The sequence below is a fragment of the Carcharhinus amblyrhynchos genome, chromosome 9, assembly GCF_965287045.1.
Source record: "Carcharhinus amblyrhynchos chromosome 9, sCarAmb.v2.hapA, whole genome shotgun sequence".
NCBI classification, from domain to species: domain Eukaryota; kingdom Metazoa; phylum Chordata; class Chondrichthyes; order Carcharhiniformes; family Carcharhinidae; genus Carcharhinus; species Carcharhinus amblyrhynchos.
Window position 1 is genome coordinate 80,648,523 of NC_137332.1, and position 24,326 is coordinate 80,672,848.

The window sequence follows — 24,326 nt, forward strand, 5'->3', positions numbered from 1 at the left end:
TCAACGGGCAGAGAATTCCAGAGATTCACCACCCTTTGAGTGAAGAAGTTCCTCCTCAACTCTGTTCTAAACTCTGTTTATCTTGAGGCTGTGCCCTCTAGTCCTACTGTCCTTTCTGAGCCTATCCATCCCATTCATCATCTTATATGTCTCAATGAGATCTCCCCTCATTCTTCTCAACTCTAACGAGTACAAGCCTAGTTTATTCAGCCTCTCCTCATAGTTCAACCCCCTCAACTCTGAGTCATTGACATGTCATTGACTGGGAACAACAGGTTGTGTTCCTTTAAAAAAAATGCAAGCATTATGGCTCAAATTCTCTCATTGAGGCATTGAAACTTCCCAGTGTAAATTCCCCTGAGTTTCTGTCACACAATTAACTGTTCTTTTCAAGATGGTCAAGTCACAGATCCAGATTTCTGTGGTTGGATCCTGCAAAACTGGGTCCGCAATTAATTTTGTTTGAAACATCAGCTAGTTATTCATTTGTTCCTTCTTAGTACAATATTTCATTCTGTTTTGAAATTATTTTTTGCGTGTAACATTCTGTAACTCTATTTCTTTTGCCTCTACACATCCGCCTTGTCTTCCAGTGCTATTTACTGGGGTACAGTTCCACAGAAGACACTCATCCTCTGATTTTGGTCAAATTATTAATGTATGCCCCTCAGAACAAGTACCACAGGCTATCTGATCAAGCCCACTGTATCCTCATCCAGCCTTCACCAGCAAATTTCCAATACAGGTACACTGAATAACAATTAATGGCTGAAATCCTGGACAGTTGTTCTTTCCCCTTCCTGGCTACAGGCCTCAACTGCAGTAGACAACTTTTTTTCTCTTTGATACCATTTAACCCACATAGATCATATCAAATCAGAGATTCGCCTGTACTCCATGATTCAGAAGTTATGGTGGTTACTCATATTTTCCCTGTGACAAAGAAAGCCAATTTACCACTTTTCTATATTTAGATTAAATTCAATTTGCATTATTAAGTTCTGATTGTTGTATCATTAAATGTTTTTTTTAATTGCTTAATTAATAAATAAATGCTTTTTAATCACATTTAATCTTGCTGTACAATACTCTACATGACAAATAGTTTCTAAAAAAAAATTCTGAATAGTTGCCTGCTGACCATGCTGTTCTGTTGGTGAATTCCAACAAAAATATCTGCAAACTGGTAAAGCACTTGAGGTATTGAATAAGTTCCTGGAATGACAGGTTCCTGCTGTCACTTGGCTTGATGAGTCAATACCATAACATTTGAATTGAATCGTTATGTACTGCAAGGACTGTATGCCTGGTCCAATCCAGTCCCATCTCAGACTGTCCTAAAAAGTTGAAATACGCCCCCATTTTAAGTATCTATAACACTGTAACTCTTTTTCTTGGAAGTTTTATTTCCCAATGCAGAAATCCCTGAATATAACATCCAGGATTTCTTCAGCTCCAATTTTCCCAGTGATCTTTCCTAGTTGTCTCAATGCCATTCTCAGCTGCTCCGTGGCGAGCACAAGATCCATCTCGCGTTGCTGGTGATACTGCGTTAGAGCGTGGCTGCAGTTCTGGAGGTGCATCCGGTGACGTGCCTGTGTTAAACTGGGACTGCCAGCCAATGGATTCCCACACATCTTTTCAACTTGTTCACCAAGGAGATGTAGAAAGTTATCAAACCCACTGCCAGTTTTGCATGATAGCTGGCACATCCGAGGCAGACCAGAATCTTCCAGAACCAGCTGCAGCTTTTCCAACTTGTCCATCGAAACAACATCTGTCTTATTACAAACCACAATCCAGTTTGCTGATGCTGAGCTGATTTCAGCTTGGTACTCATCAGACGTGTGCATCACTTCCTTCAGATAATCTTGAAGGAACTGGACCATGCCAGTCAGGTCTGACGGCAGTTCTGCGGTATCCACCACCACAACCACAATGTCTGCCTGCTGCAGCCTTTCCCGAGCACGTCTCACACCCTCTTGCTCCACAATGTCGGAAGTCTCCCTGAGTCCTGCGGTGTCACTCAGAAGAACGGGGTAGCCTCCGATGTTCAGGGCCATCTCCACAATGTCCCGTGTTGTCCCTGCTATTGGCGAGACTATGGCTGTAGGCTTCTGACAAATTGAATTCATGAGGCTGCTTTTCCCAGCATTGGGTGCTCCAACAATTGTCACATGGACTCCGCCCCTCAGCCTTTCACCTCGGCGACTGTCATGAAGGTGCCTTTCTATTTCACTCTGCAACGCATGCACATCACTGTCAACTTTATCCAGTACCCCTTCCTCAATGTTGTCATCTTCGCTGAAATCAATATAAGCTTCTGCATGGGCCAGACATTGAGTAAGCCTCTTACTCCAGCTATGATATAGGTGTCCCAGCTCACCAGTCATCTGCCGTAGGGCTTGTCTTCTCTGAGCTTCTGTCTCAGCATGAATGAGGTCCCCCAGTCCCTCTACTTCTGTCAGGTCAAGCTTCCCATTCTGAAAAGCACGTTTGGTGAACTCCCCAGCTTGGGCTGGGCGTAGCCCAGGTAAGTACCCCAGGGCTTGAAGAACTCCGCTGACCACCGCTGCTCCCCCATGGACATGGAACTCACAGCAATCCTCTCCAGTGAAACTGCAAGGACCTGGGAACCACAGCACCAGCCCCACATCCAGCCGCTCCCCAGACCTCGGGTCTAGCAGCGGCCGAAGAACAGCAGTTCTGGCCGGGGGGAGAGGTCTCTGACCAGTCAGGCAGATCAGTGTGTCCCTGCTGGTGGGACCACTCACTCGGATGACGGCAACCCCACACCTGCCTTGACCTGAGCTCATGGCAAAAATGGTGCTTCTCTCTTGGGAGTCTGAACAGTGCATCCTCACAAAACTGGCCCGAAAATTACACTGTTTGGAGAGAAGTGAAAAAAAAAAGCATATTATTTCATCTCGGCATTTGATCATAAGATGCATGCTATACATAGGAATTAGGAGCAGAAGCAGGCAAATTCAGCCCTTTGAGCTTGCTCCACCCACCAATTAGATCATGACTGATCTCTCCCTGGTCTCAAATCCACCTCCCTACCTGTTCTCCATGTCCCTTTAACCTTTTTTTTATTAGAATATAGTACATAAGAGAGGAGGAATCTGCAATGAACGGGGACTTCCTAGAATAGTCATTTGGTAGTACAGCAAAATCATCCAACATTGACTCAATCTAATTTTTAGTCCACTATGGATTGCCCCCTGCTCCCCCACCACTGTTCCTTTAGCGCTCACAACAACCTTCCTATGATACCTTTACAAGAAAACAGAAAATTAATTTGCTCCCGAGGATGTGTATGAGTCAAATCCTGATGGCTCAACAAGAGTAACCCAGAATGACTAATGTTCTTACCATCTGGGTAGTAAAGCTCCTTACCTCTCAGAACCTTCACTTTCCACCTCCACCTCAGCTCAGGAAATCCTTCTTCTGTTTAACCTCAGCAGTGTTCTGTATTTGTGTTCTATCACCTACACTGTTTATTGACGTGCCCAAGTCCCTGCATCTCAACAATGTTGCAGCAGAAACAAACATTAAGAGTGCCCATGTTTAGGCAAATTGAACTGTAAATGCAGGCTAGGAAATTAAATCAATGACCAAGTCAGTCGGGATATTTTGGACATTTCTAAGCAGTCGCTCACACAGTGGCAACAGATGAACTGATGTCAGCTGGATGTGTTCACACCATTTACATTAGCAGTGATGCAAAGGAAACAAATACTTTTAAAAGGGGCATGAAAATTGGAACATTAGAAGCAAAGATGCAATGCAAAGGCAGCTGCCAACATTGCCAAATTGGAAATTTTTACCATCCACGTTAAACATAATAAGAAAACACTGTAATTGAAATACCTACAAAAGAGATACACTACAAGAGCAGGTACTGGTTGTGGTTGTCTCTTATCCCTTTCTCTATATCTGTGACTCACTGTTGCCTGCAGCCCATCCTGCTACCTAATGACTCATTTCATATCTCACGCAGACCATCCTCTCTGAATTCTCCTCATCTTCTTTAGATGCCTCATTATGTTCCCCTTTCTTACCTAGAAAAATGCATCCTGACATCAGAAATGTGAAGTAGCCAAGATTTTAAACAGCTGACAATACCGCACACCAATGTCCCAAATCTCCATCATTATCCCTTGCTGAGTCCCATTCTGCTGGCAGGAAAGACCCACCAGAAGTAGCACAACAGTACAAATCAGAACTGGGTGGCTCTGGGAACCCACTTAAGACAACTCTAACAAGAGAGAATCTAACCATTCCTCTTTAACACCCCATAAACACTGAATCCTCCACCATTTGATGTCCTGGGTATTACGACCGACCAGAAGCTTCACCATGCCAGCTGTATCAATACATGGCCACACGACCACAAGAGACTGGGAACTCTGCAGCAAGTAACACACCTCCAGAATCCCTAAAGCACGTTCACCATCTAAAAGGTATAAGTCAAGAATATGATGGAATATGCTCCACTTGCCTGGATCAGCACAGCCCAGCAAGAATCGAGAAGTCCATGTTATCCAAGACAAAATGATTGATATCCATCCATCGTCTTAAACATTTACCCCTCCACCATCAATGCACAGTGGCAGCAGTGTGTACCATACCAGAGGCATTGCAGCAACTAACCAAGGTTGTTTTGATAGCACCTTCTAGACCTGTAATCTCTACTACCTTAAAAAGAAGGGCTGCAAATGCATGGGAGTACCACACCTGCAAGTTCCCTACAAAATGAAACAAGATTTGACAATAGACAGGCTTGGGCTGACAAGTGGCAAGTAACCTTCACAAATGCCAGGCAATGACCATCACTGATAAAAGACAATCTAACTACCCTTTTATCCCTTTATATTCAATAGTGCTACCATCACTGAATCTCCCACTGTTAACATTGTTAGGGTTACCATTAACCAGAAACCTAACTGAACTCTCTACATAAACACAGTAGTTAAAAGAGCAAGTCAGACGCTAGGAATACTGCAGCAAGTAACTCACCTCCTGACTCCCAAAGCCTGTCCACTATCTACAAGGTACAAGTCAGGAGTGTGATGGAATACTCCCCTCTTGCCTGGATGGGTGCAGCTCCAACAACACTCAAAAAGCTTGACACCATCGAGAACAAAGCAGCCTGCTTGATTGATATCCACTCCCTCCAGCACCGAGGCTCAGTAGCAGCAGTATGTACTGTCTACAAGATGCACTGCAGAAATTCACCAAAAATCCTTAGACAGCACCTTCCAAGCACACAATCACTTCCATTTAGAAAAAGAGAAAGGCAACACCACCACCTGGAAATTCCCCTCCTAACCACTCACCATTCTGACTTGGAAATATGTTGCTGTTCCTTTGCAGTCACTGGTTCAAAATCCTGGAACTTCCTCCCTAATGATATTGTGGGTCAGCCCACAGCACACAGACTGCAGCTCACCACCACCTTCTCAGGGGCAATAAATGCTAGCCAGCCAGTGACACCCTTGTCCCACGACTGAATTTAAAACAAAAAACTGGACACCATTCAGACTTGAAATTCTGGAACTCCATCCCTAACAGCATTAAACGTGTATCTACATGACATGGGCTGCAGCAATTCAAAAACGTTGCTCACCACCACCTTCTTAAGTGCAATCAGGGATCTTGCCAGCAACGCTTACATCCCAAAAACAATTTTTTAAAAATATGCAGAATAACGAACACATAATATACAATGCTGATAAATTTTCATTGATCTATTTGAATGAAGAGAATGAAGATGCATAACTTTTTTCTAGTGCTGTGAAAATATTAATATTGGTAATTGTCACCAATAATTACATTTTAATAGCTTCCTAGATTGTGCCACATCTAGGAATAATAAAACCACCTCAACAATAATATAAATAGATAAGTCTAATCAAAGGCATTTTGACAACTGGATGCTATGAGCCAGATGCTCCAACCTCACCTATAGGTGGGATTCTCCAGTCCGGCTGCAGTGAATGGAGATTTAGCTGAGTGGTGACGGGGAGTGAACGGCCGGAGGATTCCAGGCAATGTATGTACTTTCCTGCAGATATCATTTTGCATATGGATTCTCTTTAAATTGACTTAACGTTTGCCTTTATTTGCCCTCATTCCATGTTGGAATGCCCTTGGTTTTGTGATGCTACTATGTCTTTATGTTTTCTGCAGTTTGTAAGCAGTTTGTTTTTTGGGGTTATAGGTACCAAGCTGTCTGTCCTTTTATTGTTGCTAGAGGCATTTTGTTTTATTTTTGATTTAGGCCCAATGCAATGTCCTGGAGTTTAATGAGTTTATAATCCTTTTCAACTGTTGGGGAGAGAATGATTGACAGGTCAAGGTCAGGTGGTTTCTTCACAGAGAAATCCAAGAGTTCACTTTCAGTTTTAGTTTGAAGCTGTTTGAACTCCAGACTTAAGTGTTTTTTTTTGCTCTTTCCATGGTATTAGAAATTCTGCTGGCCATTTGGAAGCAGTCATTCTTGCCTCTCTGGAGTGAAAGTTTGCTATTGACTGTTTGCTGGCTGGAGGCAAGCAGTGTCTCTACCTCTACCCCAAGGTGTGCTGGGAGCTACAGGGGAAGTCAGACTTTCAATTCTCCATCCAAAGGATTGAGTTACAGCAGGTGTTGGAAAGCTGCAAGATTCAGCATCATGTGAGCATTCTTATTTTCTGTGCTAAACCTGGGACAGGTGTAGATTTGAAAGAAGGTTTGCTTGCTTGGAAAAGTATATTTTTCTGTTCAGATTTGAGCTATTAAGGTTTATACAATATCATGGCGGGTATCTTTTTCTTGTTTGTAATTGGTAAAATGTACTGCTAATTTTTCTTCTATGTGTTAAATAAGATGAAAGCTCCCTGGTAGGTCATTTGATTCATATCTGGAGTGAAACATCTTATGCTCACCCATGCCAAAATTCAAAGTGCAAAACTTATGATCTAGGCTAACTTCATAAAACACCTTGGAGTTTCTGACCTGGATTATTAACAGTTTCTATTCATTATCTCTCTGATGACCAAACAATGACCTGAAATTGACATGTTTTAAATCTATGAAACAAACCAGCTGTCTTAATCCTTATGTCTCAGAGCATTGTATAAGTTTGGAACTTTCTGTCTCTGAAGGAGGTGCATTAAGGTATTAGGAGGTATTAAGGCAGAAACTGATTCTTCTTGGAAATGGAATCAAAGGTTATTGGGATAGAAGGGAATATGGAATTCAAAACACAAACAGGTCAGTTTATTAATAAGTACAAATAATAATAAGTACAACCTTACTGTATAGCGGAGTAAGCTTGAGGGGACAAATGGCCCACTTCTCCTATTTCATATGCTTGTATGTTCATTCATAAAAGGATTATTTTTAAATGATTTAATTCCAAAGAGTTAGTGTCTATTTCTTCTTTCCTTCCTTCCAATTCCAGAAGACTCACTTCAGCTAAGATACAGCATCTCTAGTATCTCAACCAACTGACCACTTTTCCTGTGAGAGGCTACAGTTTGTAAGGATAGGGTGCCAAGAGGAGTTTCACAATTAAGCCAAATGTATTTCCACCTGACATCCATAAACATATGCATGTCAAGGAGCACTGATGTTTCTTTAATCTGGGACACAAGGCCAATCATCCCTTCATGCTATTAGCTAACGTTTACAACAAAAAAAATTATAGTTTTATGGTCACCATTTCTGATATTAATATTGTATTCCAGATTATTTTATCAACTGAATTTATTAATTAATTGCGTTTAAATTCCACTAGCTGCGAATCTAACCTAGGCCTCTGGATTACTAGTTCTGTAACAATACCACCACTCCATGGTCTCCCCATTAAGCTATATCATTACCTTCCTCTCCTCACTTTCCAGAGGGGCAGTTTGCTCTGTGAAACTGCTGGGGGTGTTCTTTTCTTTCATGTTCTCTCACTTTGTTGCTTCATTGTTTACACGAACCTTTCATCCATCTTACACATTGCACATTTCTTTGTTTGGTTAATATCTTTCCAATGCCTCAACAAGATCATTTCAAAAATCACACTGTAGTTCTCCTTTAAGCAATTTGCATGCCACTGAACCCATTAACATCTCTATGACTGGAGTATCTGAATTTTCTTCCTCTACTTTATCCCTTAGTCCTTCAGCTGAAAATAAAGGCCTGGATATGGGGTAGAGGAAGAAAAGGGATTCCTAAAGGACTTGCTAATCTCTTCGTTCTGACAAAGGATGATAATCAAAACATTAATCTGTCTTTTCCCTTCATTGACAGTATCAGAGCTGGTCTTCATTGACAGTATCAGAGCTGGTTTGTGTTTCACATTTTCCATCAAAGTTTACCTGCTGTAGTTTAAAGACTGCTCCAACGTGAGGTTTAGTTCTCCCCTCCTGACAGTACTGGATTGCAGACATGATGGACCTGGAGAAGACGGGGAAATCTTGATGTCGATATCTCCCCCAGTTGACACCCATTGCTGTCACATTTTTCAGTAGTAGTAGGTTGGCTGGCACCGTCTGTATATTTCCACCAGCGAACCCGACCACCACAATCCTGCCTTCAAAGGCCAAGCTGAGACAAAGGACACAAACCATGAATCAACCAAAAGTTCATCAAGGCAAGGCACTGAAAAATAGAAATGCCTGTATTTAAATTGTGTCTCTTAAGATCTCAGGATAGCTCCCAAAACACTCAGCAGAAAATGAAGTACATTTGAAAGTGTTGTCCCTCTCACAATGTGGGAACTGCAACAACCAATTTGCACTCAGACACACAACAATCGAATAATTTATTTTACTGATGTTGATTAAGGGATAAATATTGGCCAGAACATTAAGAATTCCCCTACTTTTCCTCAGAACAGTGCCATATATACAAGAACTTTATGTTCACCCGAGAGGGCAGTGTAAATCTCCCATTAATTTCTCCTCTGACCATGCAGCACACCCTCAGTACTGCTTCGGAGAGTCAGTTTACATTTCATAAGAGATGAGTTCATAATTAACAAGTGTTTTGACATATTTTACAAATTAAAGATCAAATTCCATCACATCCAATTCCCATTATGACAACTTATGTTTATATAATATTTTTAATGTAATAAAACATCCTAAAGTGCTTTACAGATGCATTATAAATAAATGATGACACTGACTCACATGCTGAGCTATTAAGACTCAAAGACCAAAAGCTTGCTCAAACAGGTCAGTTTTAAGTAGCGTTTTAAAAGGAGAAAAGTGAGATAGAGATGCAGAAGTGTTTAGGGAAGGAATTCCGGAGCTAGGGAACAAGGCCATTGAAAACACGGCTACCACTACCGGAGCAATTAAAATCAGAAATGCTTTAAAAGGATATATTTAGAGGAGTGCAGATATATTGAAGGATTGTAGGGCTGGCAGAGTTTACCAAAGTGAGGGGAGCCAGGCTGTGGAAGGGCTTGAAAACAAGGAAGAGCATTTGAAGATCAAGGCATTGCTTAAATAGGAGCTAGTCTCAGTCTGCGAACACAGAGGTGATAGGTGAAAGGGACTTGGTGCAAGTTAGAATGCAACTTGAAGGAGAAGGAAGGGCAAGGACTATATGCAGAACCAAGCATCCCTCATCTGTATCATTAATATAAAATACTTCCCGCCTACGGAGAAAGTTTACTTGGCATGTCTAGTCTGCTGCACTGAACCCTGTTTCTGGTTCCTGAGCAGCTCCAGTAATGTACCATGCATTGCACACTGGATAGATTCCATTTATTTCAATGGCAAGTGGTATTTCAGATGTAGAGGGGGCTCAGCTGAATTGGAAAAATCCGTTGCAGACTTCAGTATATGGCCATACCTACTCAATTCTAGCCATTTGGAGTAAGAGATAATCTGACAACGTACTGAAGTACCTCAATCATGTTGAAACTCTTAGTTCATGATAATATCCATTGGGCTGTTTAATTTGCAAGTTTTTTGCTAATCAAGGTGGAGGATGTTGGAATAGATGGTAGGAAATATTATTATTTCACAAAATTTACAACACAGAAACAGGGCTGATAGATCTATTCCAGTGCTTATGGTTCACACCAGCCTCATCCTACTGATCATCATCAAACTCATCAGCATTTCTTTCTCCCTCTATTAATACATGGATGATTAAGTATTTTCAGTAACTCATTATGAAATATTTGGTGTGTATTAAATGAATCTAATCTTATTCATGGAGTTATGGTTAGTGAACAAACATGATTTCAATATTGCAACCCACTGAGATGAAGAAGGGCCACTCATGCAGCCCACTCACGGGCCTAGGTTGTCCATCACTAATCTATATCATTCACCTTAAACATTAATTGCAATAGTGAGGTCCACATTCTCACCATTCTCTGAACCTCTCAATTAGAAGCTCAAATCCACAGCATTTGGCTGGCTGTTTTCTACTGAACATTCTTTGAAGGTACATACTGACCTACAAGGGCAAAAGTTCCATACCCACCACTTTTACTGTATGTTCATCTTGCCATTCCTCAAATTGCACAAATACCAAAAGAACAGGGACATGTAACCTGATTCCAGGTCATTTTTTTGTATATTTCCATCATTTAGCTGACTTGTCAAGGTTTGGACATTCATAGCAATCCAATGGAGTCTCCCAAGTATTCAGTTTCCTTCTGACCTCGTCCCACCCTTGATGAAAACAAGCCTGGCGCCTGCAAGATTATTTCCTTTAGCTGAGATGAAGAACTCAGTCGATTGGAGCTTGTGTCTCATCATTACAACCTGTTACACTTTGTTGGATTTGTTGGTCAATGGCATGTGATACTGATAGAAATACCTGCTAAAAGCTTCCTTGAATACATCTCCTCCAACGGCATCAAGTACCACATTCACCCCTTTGTTTGCTGTCAGTTTTTTCACCTCCTCCTTTATGCTCTTTGCGGTATAATTAATGCTCGCTATAGCACCTTTCTGCACAGCCAGTTCACATTTGTCGTCAGACCCTGCAGCTGCAATGACCTATAGGGAGGAAACAGGTCCAGCACTCATTGATAAGCACATGGTTCAAGCTGGGACGTACTCAGAAACAAATCACTAAATTTGGTAGATGCTATTCATTTTTGATGATGCTGTTAAAATTGTAGAAAATCAAACTGATTTATAAATGGCAAGAATTGTAACAAAGCTGTGCATCTACCTTCCTATTTTGGAGAAGGAAATATAAATATCTTGTCTTATTGAAGATGCACAGAAATGTGAATTAGCAACTCTTTCTTATCTTCAAACCATTCTCAGAAACTACAAGAATGGCTGATATGAAATGGAAATATAAGACTAAAAACGAAAATGAATAGACCAGTTAAGACCAGGTGTAGGCTACTCGGTCCCTCGAGCTTGCTCTGCCATTCAATAAGATCATGGTTAATCTGATTGTAATCTCAACCCCACATTCCCACCTACCCCTGATATCCTTTCACCCCTTTGCTCATCAAGAATCTACACCCTGCCTTAAAAATATGCAAAGACTTTACTTCTACTGCCTTTTCCAAAGTTCCAAAGACTCATGACTCTCAGAGAAAAACATTCTCCTCATTCTCTATCCTCAATAGGGGCCTTGTATTTTTAAACACTGACCCCTAGTTCTAGATTCTCCTACATGAAGAAGCAACTTCTCCACATCCACTCTTTCAAGCCCCTTCAGGATATTATATGTCCCCTCTTTCTCTTCTAAACTCCAGTGAATATAAACCTAACTAATCTTTTCTGATAAGACAACTCTCCCAACCATCAGTCCAGTAAACATTCTCTGAACTGCTTCCAATACATTTACATTCTTCCTTAAATAAGGAGACCAATACTATTCACAGCAATCCAGATGTAGTCTCACGAATGCCCTGTATAACTGAAGTATAAGTTCATTATTTTTGAACTAAACTCCTCTCACAATAAATTATAACATTCTATTAGTTTTCCTAATTATTTGCTACACCCACATGTTAGACTTTTGTGATTCATACACTAGGACACCCAGATTCCTCTGCATGAGAGAGCAAAGGTGCAGCAGGTGGTCAGGAAGGCGAATGGGATGCTGGCCTTCATAGCGAGGGGGATTGAATATAAAAGTAGGGAGGTCTTGCTGCAGCTGTATAGGGCATTGGTGAGGCCGCAGCTGGAGTACTGTGTGCAGTTTTGGGCGCCGCACCTGCGCAAGGATATTTTGGCCTTGGAGGGAGTGCAGAGGAGGTTTACTAGGCTGATACCGGAGTTGAGGGGGTTGAGCTATGAGGAGAGGCTGAATAAACTAGGCTTGTACTCGTTAGAGTTTAGAAGAATGAGGGGAGATCTCATTGAGACGTATAAGATGATGAATGGGATGGATAGGATAGAGGTGGAAAGACTCTTCCCGCTCAAAAAAGACAGTAGGACTAGGGGGCACAGCCTCAAGATAAAGGGGGGGCGGTTCAGAACGGAGTTGAGGAGGAACTTCTTCACTCAAAGGGTGGTGAATCTCTGGAATTCTCTGCCCGTTGAAGTGGTGGAGGCTGCCTCGCTAAATATTTTTAAGAAGCGGGTTGATGGGTTTTTGATAAGAGAGGGGATTAAGGGTTATGGGGAGAGGGCGGGAAAGTGGAACTGAGCCACGACAGATCAGCCATGATCTTATTGAATGGCGGGGCAGGCTCGAAGGGCCAGATGGCCTACTCCTGCTCCTATTTCTTATGTTCTTATGTAAAGCAATCTCTCTCATTTAGATAATACGCTTCTTCTTTATTTTTCCTGCCAAAATGGACAATTTCACATTTTCCCACATTATACTCCATTTGCCAGATCTTTGCCCATTCACTCAACCGATCTGTATCCTTTTGTAGCCTCCTATGTCCTCTTCATAACTTACTTTCTACCTATCTTTGCTGCATTAGCAAAATTTAGCAAACATACTTTGGTCCCTTCATCCAAATTATTCATATAAATTGTAAAAAGTTGAGGCCACAGTACTGATCCCTGTGGCACACTACTCCTTACGTCTTGACAATCAGAAAAAGTCCCATTTGTGCCTACTCTGTTTCCTGTTAGCTTGTTAAATCTTCAATCCGTGCCATGCCAATTTTCCGCAGTGACCTTTGATGAGGCACCTTATCAAATGCCTTCTGAAAATCTGACTGCTGTACATCCACCTGTTCCTCTTTATCCCCAGCATATGTTACTTCTTCACAAAACCATGCTGACTCACTGCCTGATTACATTGAATTTTTCCAAATGCCCTGTAATAAAATCTTTAGTAATAGCTTTTAACTTTTCCCCCGTGACAAATGTTAGGCTATTTGACCTGTAGTTTCTAGCTTACTGTCTCCCTTCCTCATTATTTTCCAATTTCATGGCAACTTCACCAAATGTAGGGAATTTTGTAAAAATAAGACCAATACATCGATGATCTCATAAGGCACTTCTTTTCACGCCTGAGGACAAAATCCATAAGGACCCGAGGATTGTCACAGTTTCAACAATTTGCTCGGTACTACTTTCTTGGTGAACGTAATTTTCCCAACTTCCTTTCTGCTGTATCACTCTACAAGTAATGTATAAATAATACTTCTAATTGAGTGGTACATTACTGATTCAGAAAGTATGACCTTCACTTGGAACTGACACTGCTGTAACTGACCAGTTCTCCAGCCTTCTGACTTTGGAGGCAAGCATGTTACCAAATGCACCAAAATTAAACAAAAATAAATTCTTAATCAAGCTGTTAAACTGCTTTGTGTGAAGGAGCACTTTTCTGAAGTGTCTTTGTACATTTTGCCCCATACACAAAGATGGGTGAGAAACATTCCGCACATCTTCATCAACCCTGCTATGACACTAGCCTCCAGAAAATCCTGTTCCACAGCAGGACTGCTGATCAATCAACATCATTAAAATCGGATTATCTGGTCATTAACATAAAGCTGTTTGTGTGAGATTGCCATCCTATCTCGTGGAAAAGTGCTGGTCTTCTTCATCCTGCCTGATTCATTGCAACTTTAATCAGAAATTCAGTGATGCAGGAGGTCACCTGACCAGCCACTGTCCAAAGTTACTCCTACTACCATTAATTTTACACCAATTGGCAGTCCTCAGTTAATCACCAATTAATATTGAACTATGGACACTTTTATCCTGGAGGCTTATGTTCAGTAGGAAGTGGGCTTCAGACTATCAAAGATTTTTTGTTATTCATGACTAATACAGCCACTTGAAACAATGGGCAGTCTGACCCCCATTAAGAAGTGTTTACAGAAGTCTCCAGGTATCGAAATTGTGAGATATTCTTGCTGAATCATCTGATCTGTCCCTGTCCAGCATTTCCTGTTAATGAGCTAGATTAAAAAGTACCATCCTGCCATGCTACCCATCCCAACATCACATTATATTTAGAAGTTTTTATTGCTGGGATTGGAACAATACATGTACATATGTATCTGTATTAAGTATTTTGCTCGTAATATTTCTGTCTGTGATAATAACATTTCACAAGAAAATGGCAAATGTAAAGCAGATGATAAATAGATAGACACATTACAAACAAATCTGAGCTTCGGACCTTGGCCTTTAGAACATGAGATGCAACATCCACAGCTGCGAGTCCTGCTGCACCAGCTGCTGCCGTCACCAGAACAGTCTCCCTGGAAAATATCAGCAGAAACAAAGGGACACAAACTTACAATTACAGTCAGGGCATTCTGGAGCAAAATCAGGAAACATCATTTCCTAAAACATGAACAATAAGAACTACTACATAAATACACAGCACCTTTAACACAATAAAACATCTCATGGCATTGTGATTATCTAACAAAATCTAACATAAAGACATATAAGGAGATGCTGAGATATTAGGGGTGACACGGTGGCACAGTACTTAGCATGCTGCTTATTAATAACGCCAGGGAATCAGGTTCAATTCCAGCCTTGGGTGACTGTCTCTCATGTCTGTGCAAGTTTCCTCAGGGTGCTCTGGTTTCCTCCCACAGTCTAGAGATGTGCAGGTTAGGTTGACTGGTTACACTAAGTTGCCCTTAATGTCCAAAGATGTTAGGTTTGGGGGATTAGAGGGTAAGTATGTGGAATTACAGGGATGGGATCGGGGTAAGATCTCTATTGGAGAGTCAGTGCAAACTCAATGGGCCAAATGGTCTCCTGCACTGTAGAGATTCTATGATAGATGTGACCAATACTTGGTCAAAGAGGTTGGTTTAGAGTTCTTAACCAAAGGAAATGTAATTTGACATTCTCTTCCCCAAAAGGCTGACATGCACGATGTCATAGAGGTAAGGTAGCTCCCAAGAAGAGTGAGTTTAGTCATGAATCTCAGCCCTAGAACTGAAGGAGCATTCACATTTCTGGGAATCTGATTGCCACCCAGTGACAATTCCTGAGAACTGCAAGTGTGCAGAAGTTTAAGGATAAGATTGGGTTCACATTTGGAGGAGGCTCCAAATGGGCCTCCTTTCCCCACTGAGCTCTGGTGAATAATTTATCTCAGCACTCACCTTGTGGGCTCACTCATGAAATAATAGCTGCTTTGTAAGGTACTGGAGAAGAAAACTACATAATACAAAAATGGACCCCAGTTATATGGCGAGATTAAGGAATCTGGGGTGATCTCCTGAAAGCAGGAAACGGTAAAGTGAAAATTAATAGAAATATTCAAAATTATCAGTGGGTTTGATACAGTGGATAAGGAAAAACTGTTCTCACTTCCAGAAGAGTCAGTAATCAGAGGACACAAATTTAAGGTTATTGTCAAAAGAATCCATCAAAAAGAATATATGTTTGAAAATAAAACATTTATAGTCGATGAGGAAAGATCAGAGTAGTGCGATTAATTAGAAACATAGAAAAACTACAGCACAATACAGGCCCTTCGGCCCACAAAGTTGTGCTGAACATGATCCTACTTAAGAGATTACTAGGCTTACCTATAACCCTCTATCTTACTAAGTTCATTGGATAGCCTTTTCAAGTTATCACAGTCATGATGGTCACAGTCTTGAATATCCTCCTTCCACGTTGTAAGTTGTAAGTTTCATTCACATACCTCAGATAAAAATTAGCTAGGGTGGCACAGTGGTTAGCACTGCTGCCTTACAGTGCCAGGGACCCAGGTTTGATTCCCGGCTTGGGTCACTGTCTGTCTGGAGTCTGCATATTCTCCCCATGACTGCATGGGTTTCCTCCGGAAGCTCCGATTTCCTCCCATAGTCTGAAAGATGTGGTTAGGTGCATTGGCCATGCTAAATTCTCCCTCAATGTACCCAAACAGGCACCGGAGTGTGGCGACTGGGGGATTTTCATAGTGACTTTATTGCAGTCTTAATGTAAGCCTACTTGTGACAATAATGAACTGACTTTAAACTTTAAAACTCTAAACTTAAAGAAGAAAACTACAAAATATTGTGAACTGAAATCAAGAAATAGCACAACAACTAACATTTTGAGATGCCCCATGGTTGTGAAAGGTGATGTACAAATGCAAGTTTTTCTGTTCTTTTTCCCAATACACTCCTCTCTGTGGGTGTGTACTCCATTCCCTCCCTGCTCATTGTATTTTGTTGGAGAAAAACTTTCATCAGGAAACTCTGTTTCTTTGGCTCACAAGTTCTGCCCTGCATAGATGGATGACCCACAAAGGTGTCAATATTTACTCTGTTGAAAATGACTGATGTAGCTCTGGCTACCTTCCCAAATGGTTAAAGGTATTAGGCAGTTTCATACCGAGTCGTACAGACCTCATGATGCTGCATTTGGGCAGTGGTGGTGTTTCGATATGGCCCCCTCAACCTGAGTGCCTTAGAAACCCGCTGCGGGTTCCTGCTCCTTACTGTAATCCAGTTACCTCTGTTAGATGGCAGCTGGGATTTCTACATTTACATTGAGAAGGGAGATCGTGGACTGTTCTTCAAAACTTGCAGTGAAGCAAGTTTGAGACACAAACCCACTTGTTTGCTTTTCAGATGCTTTTCACTTGCTGCACAGTCCCAGCATTGTCTGCTGTCAATCACAAAGAAGTCAAGCCAAAACAGAATAAGTGGTCTCTCTTGTTACCATAAAGGAGAAGATCCTGAGGGAGTTTAATAGGTTAGATACCAGGAGGATGTTTCTCCTTGCGGGGTAAACTAAAACTACAAGATACCATTTAAAAATAAGAGCTTGCTCTTGAGATAGAGGCAGAGATTATTTTTTACTCTGAGGTCACTGGAATTCTCTTCTCCACACAGCAGTGGAGACTATGTTATTGAATTTACTCAGGACAGATCAGGTGGATTTTTGATAGACAAGGGAATCAAGGAAAGTGCAGTTGAGACCACATTCAGGTCAGCCATGATCTTACTGAATGGTGGAGCAGGTTGGAAGGGCTGAATGGCCTACTACAAAGTCCTCTCACCCTGGCTGTGTCTTTGCTCGCTGTTGCAGGGCCAGAATCGTCGTTCCATACGAAACTGGTAATGTAGCTGCCACCTCGTAGGGGATCTCCTCTCCAATGGGCCACAGCATCTGTAGGAATTTCAAATAAGTCAGATCCGCACATTAGTAGACAAGCATATAAATCATCTAACTGCCTTCTGTTGGGTTGAACAGTGCACCACTAAAGCATTTTCCCAATTTCCACCCTCCCTTCGAGTTGTCAGTCTTTCCATTTTGTGGTTCATGTGCCATCCTGCACCTCATACACCCATATTTAACTGCAGAAATCTAACAGAGGTAACTGGATCACACTCAGGAGCAGGACCCCAGCGGCTTTCTAAGGTTGAGGAGGCCAAATAGAAACACCATCTCTGCTGCCCAAATGCAGCATCGGGAGGTCTATATGACTCAGTATAAAACTGCCTAGTACGTTTAACCACTTGGGGAGGTAGCTAGAGCTACATCAGTCATTTTCAACAAAGTGAATATTGACACCTTCATGGGTCATTCATTGATGCAGGACAGGACTTGTGAACCAAAGCAAACAGTTTCATGATAAAAGTATTTCTCCAGCAAAAGGCAGTGAGCAGTGAGGGAGGGAGTATATGCCCATAGAGAGCAGTGCATTGAAAAAAGAACAAAAAATACTTGCATTTAAACCTCACCTTTCACAATCATGGGGCATCTCAAAAATGTTTCATAGCCAATTAAAGTCTTTTAGAAGTGTAGTCAGTGTTATAATGTAGGGGAAACAAGGGAACCAAATTACACAGAGCAAGATCTCATAAACAGCAGTGAGATAGCAAGAAAATGATCTGTTTCTGGTAAATGTTATTTGAGGGATAATTTTTATTCAGACACTTGGGGAACTCCCTGCTGTTCTTCCAATGGTAGCATGAAAATGTTCACATTCAGCAGAGAGGACAGACATTTGACGTATTTACCAACAGATGGTAAATCAGAAAGTGCTGCACTCTTTCAGAAGTGCAAGACTTGATTTTCTGCTCAATTCTTTGAAGTTGTACTTAAACCCATTTCTGACTCAGGAGCAAGAATGCCTCCAAATCTTGCAGGTTGGATGAATATATTTTGGAGTGTTGCTTGATTACTAGGGTAATTTATATAAAATTTTATTTCAGAAGATTACATGAGCCCCTGATGGGGTAAAGCATACATGTTAAAGGTGATTAATATTACTCCTTCCTATGACTCTCTCATTCTCTCATTATCAAATAGGATCTTGCTGATCTTTCTGCTTCTGTATATTATTTTATATGCAATTAAATCTGGATCATTACTTTTGGCCTGTAAGCAGTGACCTAGTATGCCCTGCTTTTATGCCCTCTTGAGGTTATTGGGAAACATGGTGAGCATCCCATGTTTTCCCATGAGGTAATTTATTACAATTTGAGATCAATTATTAAACTAGGTTAGGTTAACTCGTTAACAGGTTTTAATTCATAAAAGCATTGACAGTACAAGCTGTAATTGAACTGAAAAAATGACAAAGGCATTGAATAAAAAGCCCAAATGCTGACAGGAGCATTGATTTAATTTGTATCCTTGCAATTCCTAGAGATGTCAGTTGTTTGAGACATATGGGATCCCACTTTTACGAGTATTTAAACCACAAAACCAAGTCTTTAACCAACTGTTCTTCTTCCCACCTCCCTCCTCAGCCCTCGCATAAGACACATTAGATCACTACTTTCTGACAAAAGAACTGCCATCATTAAGGAGCATCTTTACGTTCCATACCACTTACCTCCTGGTCAACAACACATTGTTCTGCCATTGCCCCAATGGAACTCACACCAATCACACGGTCTCCCTATATTGAAATGTAATATAAATGTCACATGTGAGAAGAACTTGTGCTACGCTGAGTTCAGGAACTATTATGGATGATATCGTTCTCCAATGAACTGAATTAGCATCATAGAATCCCTACAGAGCAGAAGGGGGCCATACAGCCCATCAAGTCTACACCAACAACCATCCCACCCAGGCTCGATAACCGTAACTCCACATAATAACCCTACTAATACCTCTGTCACTAGGGGGCAACTTAGTTTGGACAACCAACCTAACCCGCACATCTTTGGATACGGGAGGAAACCCATGCAGACACAGGGAGAACTTGCAAATTCCACACAGTCACCCAAGGCCAGAACTGAACCAACGTCCCTGGTGCTGTGAGGCAGCAGTGCTAACCACTGTCTGTCACACTGGAGAACCAGATACTGATGCTGAATGTAATTCTAAATGAATTTTCTTGTTAGACTATATATTTACCTGAATTTATTTAGTAATAATCATTTGGTGTACAATGCCTGCTCAAATGGCCACTTTAAATTATGTTTGTTTACTCGGGTTAAATATTTTCAAATTATTACAATAAAATTATTGATACTATGATGTTATTATTAATCTATTTCTGTTTAAAAATTTAATTAATAGTAACACTGGACAAAAGGCCTCTAACGAAACATGAAGTGAGAAATAAAACAAAGATCATTACGTCCAATCCATTCCATAAAAGCACTGAAAATTACAAGTACAACATTTTTGAACATTCAAGATCAAAAAAAGGGGCTTCCCCCTCAATTTCTCCTCTTCACTCTAGTGCTGACTCTCACGTGGAAATAGTTACACAGATACCAAGTGCCTTCTGGCATTTAACCTAAATGGCCATTCTCAACGTGTGAATCTAAGAATGATGTAATTAGCTAGTTATTGCTTCTCGGCCTTTTGGCTAAGATCAAGTGTGGTATTGACATGCTGTGCTTGGTTGAAGTCATTAGGTTACATTTCAGCCTCATTTGAAGCAACTTTTTAAAGTGGCATCTCGGCCTTTTAGCTAAGATGCAAATGAAATCAAGCCTTGGAGGAGGAGCTATTCCTAATCCAATCAGCTTGGATCATGTAGACCAAGCCCAAGACAGGAGGTGAGAGCCCTGTCTTGTCAGCTTGGATCAGGAATGTCTCAACTTGTTAAGACTTTGAATTGGACTTGATTGGATTGAATTGGAATAAAAACAAAAAAAAGTTAGCTAGTTACTCAACCACGAGACAGGAGTACCACAACCAAGCTGAAGTCCTGTTCCTCACATGGCCTTCAAAAATGCACATATTCCATCAGGACCCCCAAAGAGCCTTGCGTAATTCTACCCACCCCCAACTCTCCCAATCTAGTTTGGGATCATAAAGACACAGCAATCCCCATAGGACCACTCTGGCTGAGTAAGGGCCAGGCAACATATTGGAGACCTTGCATCATACTGCAAGACTACAGAGTGCATTTAGAAAACAAACACGCATCAGAGAAACACACTTTAGAAAACCACAGAGGTAACCCACTAAACATTTACCTTCTGAATCCCTGTGACATTTGGACCAACCTCCAGCACACACCCTGCAAACTCCATTCCTGTAAAACAAGTGTTATTCACTGCTGAGACAATCTATCATGACCATTTGCTTTATATACTAGTCACAACAGTTTTATTTTTTATTTTTTAATTTCTGGTAATTCAGACAGTAGATAGAAGTGGGGGAGGATCATTCTAGCTTATCCACCCAGCCAGAAAAACAAACTTACATTCCCCCAACCTTCTCAATTAAGTTATCTAACAGAGTCTTGAAATGAGACTGAGGGCATTGCCTCCAGAAATCATAAGTGTTCAGCACTTTGTGAACTATGTGCGCATTGACATTTGTCTTAAAGTTCCACCAATTTTATACAAAGCCTTCTTTTTCCAATATCCCAACATGTTTTTGAAGATGTTTTCCAGGTTAACTTTATCTAGGCTATTTAATATCTCACACATTCCCCTTTTCAAAACTCAAGAGTTCAGTTCTACAATCTTTCCTATAGGGGGCCTTTTTCCTTTCTGTCCCATTCACCTTTCCTGTCATGGACACCTCGAGTGGATTAAGTATCACCATCCCCCTCTGCATCTCCCTCCATCATCTCTGTTAACTTGTAACTGGGCCCTTGTTGTGTATAAACTCATTGCATCTGGTCACGGTTTTGACACAAAGCTTCCCCTAAAATGATGTCTCCCCATCTGGTTATACCTCGTATCAGTTTCTTAAACCCATGTCATCATAGTAACGGCATAGTTTTTATCACTGAATCACAGCTTAAATTATCCTTGTATTCTTCAAGCACGTCCTCTTGTTTTTAGCATACCGCCTTGCTCTGCCGCTCCTTCCTTTCCTCTCAAATACTGGTTCCCTGTTGCCCGCCTGGGTAACATGCCAAGTTTCTCAGAGATATTTTCACTGCTTACCTCTCTTAGCCTCCCCAGCAAGCAACTTCTCATCCTCAGTGATTTCCATTTCAATTAATCACAGTCAGTTTCTGAATTCACTACCTTTGGCCTCCCCGCAAGGATCCAGCTCTAACCTCCCTCCTATTTATCATGCATGCTGTCCTTCGCGATATCATCACATTCTGCAAAAACATCCATTTCTAATTCGCCACCAGCTTTGTGCCCCTCCACTTATTCTGATTTATCTTGCTATTTGTCTGATGTCCGCCATTAGGCAAGCAGATATTTTCCCTAATTAATTATTGGAAGATCAAGACCAGTGTCTTCAACCCCTGCTGCTAACTCCATTCCCTAGCCACCAACTACATTCATTTGCCTGGCCACTGTCAGAGGCTGGACCAAAGTTTGCAACCTCAGCATTTTTTCTGACTCTCAGCAAGATAGCTTACTTTCACTTATGTTCAGTATCACCCATTGTATCCAAACTCGCACCAAGTCCCATTCGGATATCATCCATTCTCACTGATCTACACTGGCTCTCAGCCTGGAAGCACCTCGCTTTTAAAATTTTCATCCTTATTTTCAAATCCCTCCATGGCTTTGCCGCTCCCCATCTCTGTAACCTCTTCTATAAACCTGCAATATTGATTATCCTCTAATTCTGGCCTTTACAGCATCCCCAATTTTATTCACTGTGCCATTGGTGCCTTTAACTTCCTAGATCCTAAGTCTGGAATTCCCTTCCTAAACTGCCCAGTCATTCTAGCTTACTCTTTTCCTCAAACAAGCTCCTTAAAACTAATTTCCTTTGATCAAGCTTTTAATCACCTGTCCTCCCATCTCATCACATGGCTTTTTTTTGATCAAGACTCTGTGAGGTGACTATCGCTTGACATCCATCATCATGAAGTGCTTCAAAAGGTTAGTCATGGCACAGATCAATTCCAGCCTTCCAGATTACCTGATCCACTACAGTTATTACACCTATTGCCGCTACATATCCATAAGAACATAAGAACATAAGAAATAGGAGCAGGAGTAGGCCATCTAGCCCTTCGAGCCTGCCCCGCCATTCAATAAGATCATGGCTGATCTGTTGTGGCTCAGTTCCACTTTCCCGCCCTCTCCCCATAACCCTTAATCCCCTCTCTTATCAAGAACCCATCAACCCGCTTCTTAAAAATATTTAGCGAGGCAGCCTCCACCACTTCAACGGGCAGAGAATTCCAGAGATTCACCACCCTTTGAGTGAAGAAGTTCCTCCTCAACTCCGTTCTAAACCGCCTCCCCTTTATCTTGAGGCTGTGCCCCCTAGTCCTACTGTCTTTTTTGAGCGGGAAGAGTCTCTCCACCTCTATCCTATCCATCCCATTCATCATCTTATACGTCTCAATGAGATCTCCCCTCATTCTTCTAAACTCTAACGAGTACAAGCCTAGTTTATTCAGCCTCTCCTCATAGCTCAATCCCCTCAACTCCGGTATCAGCCTAGTAAACCTCCTCTGCACTCCCTCCAGGGCCAAAATATCCTTGCGCAGGTGCGGCGCCCAAAACTGCACACAGTACTCCAGCTGCGGCCTCACCAATGCCCTATACAGCTGCAGCAAGACCTCCCTACTTTTATATTCAATCCCTCTCGCTATGAAGGCCAGCATCCCATTCGCCTTCCTGACCACCTGCTGCACCTGCAAGCTGGGTTTTTGCGACTCATGCACAAGGACCCCGAGGTCCCTCTGCACCGTCGCCTGCTGCAGTTTTTCGCCACGTAAGTAATAGTCCTTCCTACCATTCTTCCTACCAAAGTGGACCACCTCACACTTGCCAACATTAAATTCCATTTGCCATTTCCTGGCCCATTCGCCCAGCCTATCTAGATCCTTCTGCAGACTCTCCACACCCTCCGCACAATTTGCCTTTCCCCCAATCTTGGTGTCATCAGCAAATTTCGACACCCTGCACTCGGTTCCCTCCTCCAGATCATCTATGTAAATGGTAAATAGCTGAGGCCCCAGCACCGACCCCTGGGGCACCCCACTAGTCACCAACCGCCAATCCGAATAGCACCCATTGACCCCCACTCTCTGCCTCCTATTTGACAACCAATCCTCTATCCACGCTAACACCCTACCCCCAACTCCATGTCCCCTGACCTTCTGCAATAACCTCTTGTGAGGTACCTTGTCAAACGCCTTCTGAAAATCCAGAAAGACCACATCCACCGGCTCTCCTCTATCCACTGCCCTAGACACATCCTCATAGAACTCCAGTAAATTTGTCAGACACGACTTCCCTTTAATGAAACCGTGTTGCGTCCGCCCTATCAAGCAATTCCCTTCAAGATGCCTCGCAATTTCCTGCTTAATGACGGATTCTAACATTTTACCTACCACAAACGTTAAACTAACCGGCCTATAATTCCCCGCCTTTTGCCTGGCACCCTTCTTAAACAACGGCGTAACATTAGCCGTTTTCCAATCTTCCGGCACTTCCCCAGAATCCAGCGACGTCTGGAAAATAACCACCAAGGCATCCACTATCACCTCCGCCATTTCTTTCAGGACCCTCGGATGCATTCCATCCGGTCCTGGGGACTTGTCCACAATCAGCCCCTCCAGTCTGT

General features: G+C 41.9%; 1 protein-coding gene across 1 annotated transcript in view; it reads right to left on the minus strand.

The window, feature by feature from the left end:
* Nucleotides 1-171: 171 nt before the first annotated feature.
* Nucleotides 172-24,326, minus strand: part of gtpbp3 (GTP binding protein 3, mitochondrial) — a 32,572-nt gene continuing 8,417 nt past the window's right edge. The window contains exons 4-10 of the mRNA XM_080195977.1: nucleotides 20,801-20,859; nucleotides 19,195-19,260; nucleotides 17,410-17,519; nucleotides 14,566-14,647; nucleotides 10,822-11,003; nucleotides 8,355-8,583; nucleotides 172-2,885 (exon numbers count right to left, since the gene is read on the minus strand). Coding sequence (XP_080052103.1) covers nucleotides 1,404-2,885; nucleotides 8,355-8,583; nucleotides 10,822-11,003; nucleotides 14,566-14,647; nucleotides 17,410-17,519; nucleotides 19,195-19,260; nucleotides 20,801-20,859 — 2,210 coding nt within the window. The 3' untranslated portion in view covers nucleotides 172-1,403. The remainder of the gene's footprint in view (nucleotides 2,886-8,354; nucleotides 8,584-10,821; nucleotides 11,004-14,565; nucleotides 14,648-17,409; nucleotides 17,520-19,194; nucleotides 19,261-20,800; nucleotides 20,860-24,326) is intronic.